This window comes from Sardina pilchardus, chromosome 23 (genome assembly GCF_963854185.1).
Source record: "Sardina pilchardus chromosome 23, fSarPil1.1, whole genome shotgun sequence".
Lineage (NCBI taxonomy): Eukaryota > Metazoa > Chordata > Actinopteri > Clupeiformes > Clupeidae > Sardina > Sardina pilchardus.
Genome location: NC_085016.1, coordinates 16376384 through 16388883, shown reverse-complemented (window position 1 = coordinate 16388883; position 12500 = coordinate 16376384). Strand labels below are relative to the sequence as shown.

Below are 12500 nucleotides of genomic sequence, written 5' to 3'. Positions count from 1 at the left end.
GGTAGAAGATGATGATCGCCACCAGCCCCTCCACATGGATGGCCATCCTTCGGTCCACTCACCGCTGGAATCCCGGGGTCCTCGGGGAAGCGAATGGCATCGAGACGCACCGGGGCTCTGAGAAATCGGCGCGGAGTGTCCTGAGCGCGAGACAGGGAGGATGTGCTGGTCTGAAAAGAGAGGAGGGTGGTCCTGTTTGATCTTCTTGAGTAGAAAAGTTCTGTTACACGGTAAATTAGTCACTGCCTGTTTTTCTTCATTTTCTACTTGCAGAGGGACCTTCGATGATAGACAAACTTCCAGCTGTTCCTCCACCAAGTCAACACAGGCTGTGCGTAAAGCTATTTGCGCCCGTATCCGTGACAAAATATTATCGTTAAAATCAAAGTTTATGGATTATTGAAAATATAGAGTGTATAAAGGTTTCTTACCTTGGAGAGTTAAATCTTAACTCACACTGGCGTAGACAGCGCGAGCTTTGCTGGAGTGAAGAGAGACACCGCGAAATGACATCTGGGCGCAACAGTCTGGATTTGGAGATGGACGTGTTCCTTAGAGGAAACGTGTCCAGGTAGCTTATAAGCAGGAAGGGTTCGTCTGCGCATCCGAGAGGGCGAACGTCAGAGCCCGCTGAATGGGGCGCAGGTTTATGAATAAAGATGTCACGCTATTTAAACGGGCGCGCGTCACTGGACGATGGCCAACGTGGAGAGTGGCCCGCTGAAAATAGCCTTGCGCATAAAACCCACTGTGCGCTCGTAAATCAACCTGGCCAGTCATTTATAGAATGCTTCTCATTCATGTTCAGCTTGGGCTTGAGAAGAGAGACTCGACGGCGTATGTCTCGGTCAGTGGAAGGATAAATCATCATCCGACGCCCCCCCCCATCTGCTTTGGCCGAACGCGGCGCGTCGCGCGGCGGTGCGGCTGCTGTCCGCGGTGCTGAAGTTATGACCTGTCCCTGTCGCTGTGCTCTCAAGCCCCTGGAAGGAAACAAGAGCCCGGTTCATTAAAACCAAAAATAAAATTCCTGTCAAATGCGCCTGGACGACCCTTACAAAACCATTTTCTTACCACTTGAAAAACCTTGAAACGTAATTGTTGCTTCTCAAATAAACAGATTTAACGGCGCTAGTCCTGGCACTAGTGCTGCACCGCTCGGACCAATTTGGCTTTGACGGATGTTGACAGGCGGCCAAAAGCACCCAATTACGACGCCCGCAGAGGAGGCTTCCTCGGCCCACACAGATGTTTGTAAAGTTTCCCAAGAAAGCTCTGCTCACCATGCCCGATTAGGACATGCCATCGGAAGACAGAGAAAACAATGCATGCTGTGCTTGAGGTGTTCGTTAAGGCTTTCGGGTGATTTGGGTTTGTTCTGCGTTTGCATTCTCATTAGGTAGACAGACAGCAAGGCTTGTCTCCTAAAATCGTTTGGAACTATATTGGTCAATAGTAAAGCTTTATCGCCTAATACATTTCTGAGGTAAATAAATTATGAATGAGTAATACAATCTTAAAACGGGCGCTGTTAATTAATCGCTCGATTAATGAGTACTCGTCTGTTTACACACGGATTCCTCTCTCTCTCTCTCTCTCTCTCTCTCTCTCCCATACACACACACACACACACACACACACAGAACATTCAGAATTCATTCAGACCCTTCTTTGATCAAATGTTGTGTTCATCAATTAAGTTCTCCTTCAGCTAACTACACATGACACCATATTACTCAAAAGCGCAAAAACTGTTTTTGGATTTTTAAAAGGACACCGGCATACAGTATCACAGTGACAAGTCTTCAGACTCTCTGCTATGACACAGCTCAGATGTCAGCTATTTCTCTTGCTCATCTTTAAGGTGTTGCACCTTTGATCGGAGTCCATTTGCGGTAAATCCATTTGTAATGATTTGGAGAGGCCAACACAGTCTCACGCCTGCCCATGTTAGGTCTCTCGGCTGACAGTGCCAAGCGCCAGTGGGTGGAAGCTGCTGCCCGCAGAGCTCAGAGTCAGGACGGGGTCGGGCACGAATCTGGGGAAGACTGCAACATCTGCTGCAGTGAAGGTCCCAGAAGCACAGTATAGCCTCCATAGTTCTTCATGGAAGGTTGAGGGAACACCGGATTGTGCAAAAACAGAGATGCGTCAGTCATAGGTGCTGCACCCATATTTATGAGAGAAAAAAAAACATTTAGGCGATATCACATTGAGCAAAGCTTGCTATGCGCAGAGAACATGCACAGTGTGTGTGTGTGTGTGTGTGTGTGTGTGTGTGTGTGTGTGTGTGTAGGGGGGTAGCCCATGGGTAAGTGGGTCTCCAGCTAACCTACACCTGTTCACCTGTGCGTGAGGAGCGTGTGCGTCCGGTCTAACTGTGCCGAGAGGACGCTTAGGTCAGCAGTCCGATATCTTTGTTAAACACAGAAACAGCGGAGTAGGTCAACCTGAACGTACCCACTGACTGGTCCAACTGGGTGACCGCATTCATAAGGGAAAAGAATGAATGACTGCGCGCTTTGCAACAGCTTCTAAAGCACTGACCGATGACATAACTTCTGGCCTGATGTGACTTATCAGTCTCTCTCTAACACTATTGTCAGATAAGAAGTTAGTAACCATTGCCAATCATTTTATCAAACTCAAAAGTAGCTAGGTTATCAGACTAAAGCAAACGAAGGAGCCGGTCTGTGGTCCTGAGTCCGCAGATTTGGGTGGTATATAAAATCCGCCGTGCCTTCAGCTCAGTCATCCAGCCTCCTGAACCGGTACTGACGATGACTAGCCCTGCGATCCTCTTCTCCATCCTGCTGTGCGTCTGTACCTGCGCCGTGAGCGTCTTCGCGGCACCCTCCGAGGTCGTTTCGCTCCCGAGGCCCAACGCAGAGCGCGTGCAAGAGATGGCCGTGTACGCAGCAGTCTACTACAACCTGCGCTCAACCGATCAGTTCGCCTTCAAAGTGACCAAGGTTCTGGACGTGCAGACCACGGTAAGTTTCAGGATGACGATTGATCCCACTGAGATGAGCACAAATCCTTAATGTCAGCTTTGCATTGCTTGCATTAGGATAAACGACTCACTGTGACATTGTTGTGTGTGGTCATTGGGGATTAAACGCAACTTTTGTGCTCGTATACTGACAGATCAATGGAGGCGTAGTATACTCGATGGACGTCCTGCTGAGCCGGACACACTGTCCGAACGGGAGAACACCCAACCTGGAATCCTGTGCGCTCTTTAGTTCGCCTCCTGAAGCTCAGGTACACGCTTAAAAAAGTGTTCTTATGGGGCCATATAGAACCATTTAGGCTTTAAAGAACCCTTTGGGTTTGGGTTCCTTTTTGATGGACCTTTCAAAATGGTTTAAAGAACTAGGGTGCCATATATGAAGCATGCAATATATTAATATGCATTATAAGAAAAACGCCAGGCTATTAAAAGGTTCAAAGTCTCAAATCAATGCAATTTCAAATGTATGCTCTGTGTATCAGGATAAGTCAGGCTGTGTTGTCTCTCTATTTCAGACCCTAAGGTGCCACTTTGTGGTCCTCAGTGAGCCTCTGGATGACCAGAAGAGCCTGCTAGACAGCAGCTGCACCGTGACCAGTCAGTAACACCAGAGTCCTGCGCTACACCCCCACCCCTTCTGCCCTCTCCCCAACCTCAGAGCCCCCTGACTGACCATTGGGAGTCACTACACCGGACTCCCCCGAAGCCGAGTCAGCGGAGCTGAGTCTTTAGTTATATTCAATTATTTGTTTAGTAGCCTATGTTAAGTTATTCCATATTTGTTGTTTCACTATTTAAATACATTGGTAGTACGTTAAATATTGCGCTGAATAGAGCTGTGCTGAGCTTGCTGAGGGAGACACGTGGCTCTGACAGGCCCACTTCAGCGCGAGCTGGAGGAAGCGGAGCGGTTCGGTTGGCATGTCACTTCTCTCCGCCACGCGCCAGTGCCCCGTGTCAGCCCGCAGCCTCGGGGCCAGATCACGAGACTCGTGCAGGGACTCGGCACGCTCCCATGGGTGACACCCGCGCGCTCGGAGGATCCGACTGGCGTTCTCCTGACAGACACGCTGGGCCGAGTGGAGAGGATTCCTTCGGAGCCAGAGACGTGCGCCCTCTCTCTTTCTCTCTCTCTCTCTCTCTCTCACACACACACACACACACACACACGCAAACAGCGCTACTCTTCAGAACAAACAAAAACATTTCAAACCCAACATGTCTCTTGTGTATGGTGAATATGAAGAGGTCTGCTGGTCGGAGGAGACAACCCCTCCTCCCCTCCCCCCTTCCCGTTTCAAGTCTCTCTGATTAGAATTGTATTCCTTAATCACGGACCCCGATCAGGCCGCTTGCTGCCGTAACTCCATCAGCGGCAGATGGCTGCATGATTAGCAGGACCTGTGCGCGCGCTGATGTACTCACCCGACTCTCCTGCTGAGGCCATGGTCTTTATGAAACACACACACTGCCTTGACAGAGCGCCAGTGTGCGTTTCACTCCATTACAGCCGTTTAACATCGCCGCAGTCGGCACGGCGGGACTGGATCCAGAGAGGACTTTCAGGAGCCCGCTGCGCCTCATACTACAACCCGTAACCATGGACACACCAACACGCCATACCCACCATTATTTATAGATCAGTGGCCATGCCTGTCTCTGTCCCACACGTGTGTACACGCCATGTCTTGCTTTCCATCTAATTCAAATGCTGGGCATAGAGCAACGTTCTTAAATAAGGGTTAAAAATGTCCCAACAAGAGCGCAAGACAACTTTTAGTCAACAAGAAACCTCGGCTAAATGTATTGTAATGTAGAATTATGTCCGATCAATAAAAATGATACTGCCAAATGTAAGGATTCTGTCTGGTTGATTCTAGTGAATTCATGAATGACATGGAGCTCAGCAGCAGTCTAGTCAAGCAGATAAAGCGGCTCCAAGAGTCTAGTCAGGCAGGTGAACAGGTAGGCAAGGTGAAGCAGGCTCCAAGGCATACTGGTTTTCCTGGGTTGAGTTTAGAGACAGAATGCTCATACACACATAGGTACACTCACACACATACATCTGTGACTCCCAACATCATGGACTTGTACAATCTAAAATCAACCAGTTTGTTCCGTTAACTGCACACACCTATGCTCACACACACACACACACACACACACACACACACACACACACACACACACACACACACACACACACACACACACACACACACACACACACACACACACACACACACACACACACACACACACACACACACACACACACACACACACCAAGTTGAAATCAAACATTTGGGCCCCTTCTCGGGCCACAACCCACCAGAGAGAGAAATAAGTCAGCTGGCAGACCAAAAAGTGAATCAACCATTATTTATTTCCTGTTAGTGTGGACAAATCTCTGGTCTGAAGGAATGTATGAAAAAGACAGAAATGCATTTCAGATACAGATGAGTGTTAGTGTGCAGCTGTGCAAATGTGAGTGTGTGTGTGTGTGTGTGTGTGTGTGTGTGAGTGAATGTGTACATTTGTGTTTGTGTGTCTGTGTATGTCTGAGTGCGTGTGTGTTGTCTGTGTGTTGTCTGCGTGTGTGTGTGTGTGTGTGTGTGTGTGTCTGTGGAGTGAGGCCAGCCGAATGACAGCAAACCTACTCACAGGACATGAAGACCAGTTGCAATAAATAACATCGACTTTAAAAAATAAATACAAAAACGTAATAGAAGCTATGAGTCTATCTCCATATGGATATCAGAATGACTTTAGTTAAACTGGGGACAGAGCTCGTGTGAGAGACAGGAGCACCCCCTGGAGCACGTTGCTGGTACTGCAGGCCACTAGCAGCTCTGCAGCTCTACCACTAAAAAGCACACACACAGTGTGATGGTTGCCGGGTGATGCACTGCGAGTGGAGTATCAGCCCACTGGAAGTGAATCAACTGCTCAGGCCTTTGGGCTAGATTAGACGAGACTAAACTAGACTACGCTGTGGGATGAGAGAGTGTGTGTGTGTGTGTGTGTGTGTGTGTGTGTGTGTGTGTGTGTGTGTGTGTGTGTGTGTGGTTAGGGGGGTTAGCTGATGCAGCTCCCGTTTCCCAACCCCCAGGGCCAGAGGTCAGAGGTCACATGATCACAGACATCTGGAGCAGGAGGTTGCCTAGCGATGTGGGAATGGAGCTGGGGTTGCCGTAGTGATGTGGAGTTTCCCTCGCCTCTACTGTCTCACGTTCTCATCGTTCTGATCTGATCTGGAGAGGAGAGAAGAATTATCAGAGCCACAAAGACACACAGACACAGACACACTTCTGTTTCACATTCTCACTTTTCTGAGCTGGAGAGAAAAAAAAGATTCAGGCCCAATCTCACTCATCAGATTCATCAGATCCAATCACACACACACACACAACTCTCTCACATTCTGATCGGGCTGATTTTTGCTATTTTGCTATTAATCTGATTAACAGGCAGACACATCAGCGTGCAGCCCAGTGTTATTGCTGTGGAGCGTGTGTAACACTGGCCCTTGTGTTGAAACAAATAGCCACTCTACCAGCAGCAGGGCTGCTCGATTATGGTAAAAACCATTATCACAATTACTTTGTTCAATATTGAGATCACCATTCTTAAACGTGATTACTCAGTGGAACTATCATCCATATAAAAAAAATTAACCCTGCCTGACCAGCTGGCGAATTTGGATTTCGCCCGGCAGCTCATCTATCTCCCCTGCTTCCTGTCCACAACCTTTGGGTCCAATCACAAACTAGCTTATTCAAAAGACTGGATCGTTGGTCTGACTGGTTGAAGGACTATCCAAGCGTACAGAGTCACAACAATCTACAACAATCGACTAACAATCACAGGAGAGAGTGTAGCACATAGACTAACAAACACAGACACGTACAAGTAGGGACAGTCTACACGTGGGTATAGTAAACTAGCATTAGCCTCAGGTGACACCGGAGCTGAGGGAGTGTGTGTGTGTGTGTGTGTGTGTGTGTGTGTGTGTGGTACAGGGGAGTCCTACTCTACAGTTCTCAGGTACTTACAGAGCGATTTGCTCTACATGGTGCCATGCAGGAGAGAGCAGAAGGGTTTATGAGTGGAACAGCAGCATCACGGTAGAGAGGGGAGTGTGTAACAGGACTGTGCGTATAGTAAGAAGAGTGTATGTGTTTATCATAAGAAGTGTGTGTGTGTGTGTGTATGTATATGGTAAATGGAGCGTGTGTGTACCATAAGAAGAGTGTATTTTGTGAGGGCTGTGTGTATCGTAAGGACTGTGTATGTGTGTGCATCGTAAGGAGTGTGTGTGTGTATTGTAAAAGATGTGCGTATATGTGTGTGTGTGTATCGTAAGAGGCTTCTCCTCTTCCTACCTTGCAGCCAGTCGACGCCCTCCTGAAGGCCTTCCCCCTTGATGGCATTGCTGGCACTGAAACACAAACAGACACACCACACATTGATTGGCTGCCAGATACCACACACTGACTGGCTGCCCGATGACTGACTGGCCAATTGACAGGGCAGGACACACACTACATTTCTCATATCGGAAACAGCCAGTCCTACAGGCTCAACACACACACACACACACACACACACACACACACACACACACACACACACACACACACACACACACACACACACACACACACACACACACACACACACACACACACACACACACACACACACACACACACACACACACACACACACACACACACACACACACACACACACACACACACACACACACACACAATCGGACAAAGCCAGTCCTACAGGTCCAAGAGAAACACACTTTGTGTATGTGTGTGTGTGTCTACTAAATGTGCCAGGGTGTGTAGTGCAGTGCAGTGCAGTGTGTGTGTCTCCACTAGATGCACCAGGGCATGTAGTGCAGTGTAGTGTAGTGTGTGTGTGCATAGTAGATGTGCAAGCATGTGTAGTGGCGAAGTGTGTGTGTGTGTGTGTGTGTGTGTGTGTGTGTGTGTGTGTGTGTGTGTGTGTGTGTGTGTGTGTGTGTGTGTGTGTGTGTGTGTGTGTGTGTGTGTGTGCGTGTGTGTGTGCCTACCGGATGTGCCAGGGCTTGTAGTGCAGTGTAGTGTAGTGTGTGTGTGTGCCTACCAGATGTGCCAGGGCTTGTATTGCAGTGTAGTGTAGTGTGTGTGTGTGCCTACCAGATGTGCCAGGGCTTGTAGTGCAGTGTAGTGTAGTGTGTGTGTGTGCCTACCAGATGTGCCAGGGCTTGTCCTTGATGTTCTCCAGGCAGAGCAGCTGCGACACCTTCACTGAGGAGAGCGCCTCCTTCAGGTCCATCTTATTGGCAAAGAACAGGATGGGGATGCGCCGGTGCTTGATATCTGTGTGTGTGTGTGTGTGTGTGTGTGTGTGTGTGTGTATGAGAGAGAGAGAGAGAGAGAGAGAGAGAGAGAGAGAGAGAGAGAGAGAGAGAGAGAGAGAGAGAGAGAGAGAGAGAGAGAGAGAGAGAGAGAGAGAGAGAGAGAGAGAGAGAGAGAGAGAGAGAGAGAGAGAATGTGGGAATGGGAGCAGAAATTAGGACGTCAGTCCCGTAACTTGCACACACTGCAATATAATTTCCTAGTTCAGGGCCTGTGTCTATCAATCTAGTTTTTTGCGCCGACGGCGACTATTTTCTATACAAATCCTATGAAGTTAAGCATTAGCAGCGCTAAGCACACTTGGAGGAGAAAAGCCCTCAGTGCTGACCGTTTCTTTCCGCAGCGCTCAGAACACTGAATCTGTTCAACTTCTAGAACAGTGCTGGGCTCGTCGATGTCACTTCTCTCTCAAAGACTAATCAAAACTTTGTAACCTAGCAACAATAAACACTTCACTGAAGGACTCTGAAAATGAGGTTGAGGGCAGTGTCAGTGCAAAAAAAAACTAAATCACTATTGTCCCAGATCCCAGAAGGAAATTTTGATTCGTCCATTACCTGGGTGACTGAGTAGAGTGTCCAGCTCCTCCTTGGCAACCACCATCCTCAACTTATCTGAACTGTCTATGACAAATATAATGGCTTGGCCCTCCCTACACACACACACACACACACACACACACACACACACACACACACACACACACACACACACACAGACACACAGACACACAGACACACACGCAGGGTAAACACACATGAACACAGTCAGAGACGGACCATAGAACAGCAGCCCTCAAATCACAAAGGCCTGTCTTACTTGTAGTAGGCATTAGTACAAACATGCTCACAGCTATAAACACAAAGTTGTGTTATGTTAAGTTATGTCACAAGCAAACAACATCTTACTTGTAGTCATGCTCCCAGGTGTAAACAAACATTTTCCTTACAATAGTATTCCAAGATGTAAACAAATAGTACTCTATGTAAACAGCTAGTGCTCCCAGGTGTAAACAAACATCTTACTTGTAATAATGCTCCCAGAGGTTCCGGTATCTGCCTTGTCCTGACATGTCGAACACTGTGAAGGACAGGCTGGCAGACACATTTCACACATCAGTGGCACACATACGCACCGTAAAGATCACAGTATCATTAAGTTAAACACTAAGCACCACACACACACACACACACCATGGTTAAAACCCACACAGTCCAACCACAAAATCATTGTGTAATCTTGCGTTCTAAACACTGCATTAGATAGATAGATAGATAGATAGATAGAGATATTGATCCCCAAGGGGAAATTCAAGACTGTATTCAAGTAATGCATTCAAGAATGCATTATTGTAGCACATAGCGTCAATACCAACCTGGAGGTTTTAAACTTCTCTATGCTGAAGCCAATGGTGGGGACTATGTCTTGCGCTTGAGCCTGCACAGAAACAAAGAGCACAACTCGTTAAACTTTTCTACCGGCAGCGCAGATGAATCAGTGTATTGATTGGGGTCTGCTGGTTGGTTGTAGACGCTTGACAGTAACCCAGAGGGATAGTCCGCTGTGGCGGACAGATAGTAACTGTACTCAAAGGTTCTCACGTTAGACGGCTTGAGCTGGTTGATGATGGTGGTCTTCCCGCTGTTGTCGAGCCCCAGGCACAGCACGTTCACCTCCTTCTTCTTCAGCCCCAGCCATCCCGCGAGCTTGTCGAACAGCCCCATTTATCCCGGAGCTCGCCGCGTCCCTGTCCAGAAACATAACATTACGTTACCGAGGCTTGTCCTCGTGCAGGGCCGCTGGTGGCAGAGAGCCGGCCCATGGCATAGGCAAACTAAGCGGCTGCTTGGGGCACCCAATCGTTTGAGTACAAAAAAACCCCAAAACATTTGAACATATTACAGAAATGAAACAGGTGACAAAGTCATAGTAAGCTATGTCTGCTATGTACACAAAAGATAATATAATTCTGATTTCATGATCAATATACCTTTCTACAATTGCTGTCCTTGCCAATGTTAGATCAGACACTGATACATTTATACAACAATAAATAGGTCTAAAATTTCAGTTTAGCCTATTGTTTTGGTAAGATAATACTAAACTTTTGTGATTTTAGTACCCTCTAAGGGTTAAGTGACACTTGCTTCGTGTAAATATCAACTATATTAATACCATTTACTGTTACATTTTAGTGTAACATTAGTATCAATAAGAGTCAAGCACAGGTGACTCGGTGGTCGGAGGGGACCCAAATCAAATTCTGCTTAGGGCTTCATGTAAGATGACCATAGGTGGTGTGTTGATTAGAGGCGTAAGCTATCATCAGCTATGATACAAAGCTGGCGTCACGATTGACTGTGGTTGCTCCTGGTAGCATGAAAGGTCGGCACTGTGTACACAGCATAAATCACCGGACGGGTTCACTGTCAACACGCGAGCGAGGGAGGATAACGTTACACCCAACGCTTTCCTTAATAATCCGATTAAAGTGCATTAAAAGGTCCTGGTGCAATGTATCAAACGCTATCGACGGAGCTAAGTTAATTGGCAAACAGACTATTTTATGTTGGGGTTTGTGCAATCGCTAAACTATTGTTCGTCCAATTACTTGCAACAGTGAATGCAGGTAGTGGCATGGTATCGGTGCATTAAAAAAGGCTGACCACCTCTCAAACTTCAGCCAGATATGCTACCACCAACATGCACTACTCGTCCATGTAAATGGGGAATACGTTCACGTTAGCTATAGTGCTTTACTTCTACAACTTAATTATGCTAAGATAACAGAAACACACTTTATACATTAACTATCCTAGCAAAGTAACGGAGTTTAATGCTAAAACTGTAGGCTTACGTTCACGTTGTAACTTGTGAAAGTTTAAGGCGATAAAGCTAGCCGATTTCAACCCAAGTCTACCTTGGGATAGCGTTAGCAAGTAAGATAACCACAGGTATGACTAACTAGCCATGATACAAAGCTGGCGTCGTGATTGACTGTGGTTGCTCCTGGTAGCGTGAAGTTAGCTAACGTTTGCCTAATCAAAGTGCAAACCACTCACGTTTAGCTATTTGCTAACGTTAACTAGCTAATCCTCCGAGCCAACAGGTAGCTAGCATGTACTGGTTATCAATATCAAGCAAACGTTATCTGAATTAGCAAATTGGTTAGCTTGGGCAAAGTAGGAGGCTATCACTATACAAATACCAGTTTCAACCATGAACTGACAACAGGCTCCGAATTACACGATGGGCTCCACCACCGACGATCAGAATTTGCACACACAAGCTAATTTAGCTCGCGCTAACTTTAGCAGTTGCGTCTAACATCTCTTACCTGCAACGCTACCTGACGACTGGTCCTCCTTTTGGTTCTGTTCGTCAATGTTAGTTACAAACACGCTTCAAAAAGCAAACACACACATTTCTTTCAATAGCAGAGCGTGCAACACATTCATTCTATATTATATTACGGCTCGTCAGGTTTGTTTGATCCCGTCCACAACACGAAAACATTTACACCGCGTTGCTTGGAGACGACGCGTGAGCATCAACGCAGAGACACCACTACTGCCACCTCGTGGACAAATTAAGGACCATAAAAAGCCTACACAGTTCTAAAGTCAATGGACCACACTAGTTTCACGAGGACAACCTCATAATGGCACAAAGATCACAAAACCCCGATATGTACTCCACAACCACGGGCTTTTATTTAGTAATCAACCGTTACAGACTCCCATTAAAATCATAGAAAAACAAGATACCACTGTACATGAGTGCCGACCTGATTTTCCTGCTGAACACTGCACCGGTTGTGAAGGCTTTGTCCTGGTAATCACAACACACTGTGGAATACACTGAGTGCTCTCACTGTCCAAAAAGGCTGCACTGATGCAGCTAAGAGGTATGGATAAGCTTAAAGACATCTCAACAGAGAGAGAGAGAGAGAGAGAGAGAGAGAGAGAGAGAGAGAGAGAGAGAGAGAGAGAGCAGAGCATACCACTATCTGATGGGTATTAGAAAAGTAATTTATGACAAGACTGCATATACCCATATCTAGTTGGTAG

General features: G+C 47.0%; 4 protein-coding genes across 4 annotated transcripts in view; 1 reads left to right on the top strand and 3 right to left on the bottom strand.

The window, feature by feature from the left end:
* slc5a7a (solute carrier family 5 member 7a) overlaps nucleotides 1-121 on the bottom strand; it is a 5504-nt gene extending 5383 nt beyond the window's left edge. Inside the window, exon 1 of the mRNA XM_062528001.1 lies at nucleotides 1-121. This exon is cut by the window's left edge and continues 138 nt beyond it. Within this exon, the coding sequence (XP_062383985.1) occupies nucleotides 1-46 (46 nt within the window). The 5' untranslated portion in view covers nucleotides 47-121.
* A 2659-nt stretch (nucleotides 122-2780) lies between these two features.
* On the top strand, nucleotides 2781-3618 carry LOC134071755 (cystatin-like). The gene is made up of 3 exons (XM_062528593.1): nucleotides 2781-2993; nucleotides 3148-3264; nucleotides 3529-3618. Exons 1-3 carry the CDS (start codon nucleotides 2781-2783, stop codon nucleotides 3616-3618), a joined length of 420 nt encoding a protein of 139 aa, XP_062384577.1.
* A 1763-nt stretch (nucleotides 3619-5381) lies between these two features.
* On the bottom strand, nucleotides 5382-11927 carry arl6 (ADP-ribosylation factor-like 6). Its single transcript, XM_062527772.1, has 8 exons — nucleotides 11768-11927; nucleotides 10032-10177; nucleotides 9806-9867; nucleotides 9456-9524; nucleotides 8988-9082; nucleotides 8262-8391; nucleotides 7399-7454; nucleotides 5382-6267 (listed from the first exon to the last, which is right to left on the bottom strand). Exons 2-8 carry the CDS (start codon nucleotides 10152-10154, stop codon nucleotides 6242-6244), a joined length of 561 nt encoding a protein of 186 aa, XP_062383756.1. The 5' UTR covers nucleotides 10155-10177; nucleotides 11768-11927; the 3' UTR covers nucleotides 5382-6241.
* A 202-nt stretch (nucleotides 11928-12129) lies between these two features.
* epha6 (eph receptor A6) overlaps nucleotides 12130-12500 on the bottom strand; it is a 39491-nt gene continuing 39120 nt past the window's right edge. Inside the window, exon 20 of the mRNA XM_062528024.1 lies at nucleotides 12130-12500. This exon is cut by the window's right edge and continues 970 nt beyond it. The gene's annotated coding sequence lies outside the window, so the exon portion shown is untranslated.

What these genes read in the sequence shown, in the direction of transcription:
- LOC134071755 (XM_062528593.1), top strand. Translation starts at nt 2,781, where the DNA reads ATGACTAGCCCTGCGATCCTCTTCTCCATCCTGCTGTGCGTCTGTACC. An exon ending in TTCTGGACGTGCAGACCACG is followed by an intron (nt 2,994 to 3,147) that starts GTAAGTTTCAGG and finishes GTATACTGACAG; the next exon opens with ATCAATGGAGGCGTAGTATA. An exon ending in GTTCGCCTCCTGAAGCTCAG is followed by an intron (nt 3,265 to 3,528) that starts GTACACGCTTAA and finishes TCTCTATTTCAG; the next exon opens with ACCCTAAGGTGCCACTTTGT.
- arl6 (XM_062527772.1), bottom strand. Translation starts at nt 10,154, where the DNA reads ATGGGGCTGTTCGACAAGCTCGCGGGATGGCTGGGGCTGAAGAAGAAG. An exon ending in GAGAAGTTTAAAACCTCCAG is followed by an intron (nt 9,525 to 9,805) that starts GTTGGTATTGAC and finishes TGTGTCTGCCAG; the next exon opens with CCTGTCCTTCACAGTGTTCG. An exon ending in CTCTGGGAGCATTATTACAA is followed by an intron (nt 9,083 to 9,455) that starts GTAAGATGTTTG and finishes GTGTGTGTGTAG; the next exon opens with GGAGGGCCAAGCCATTATAT.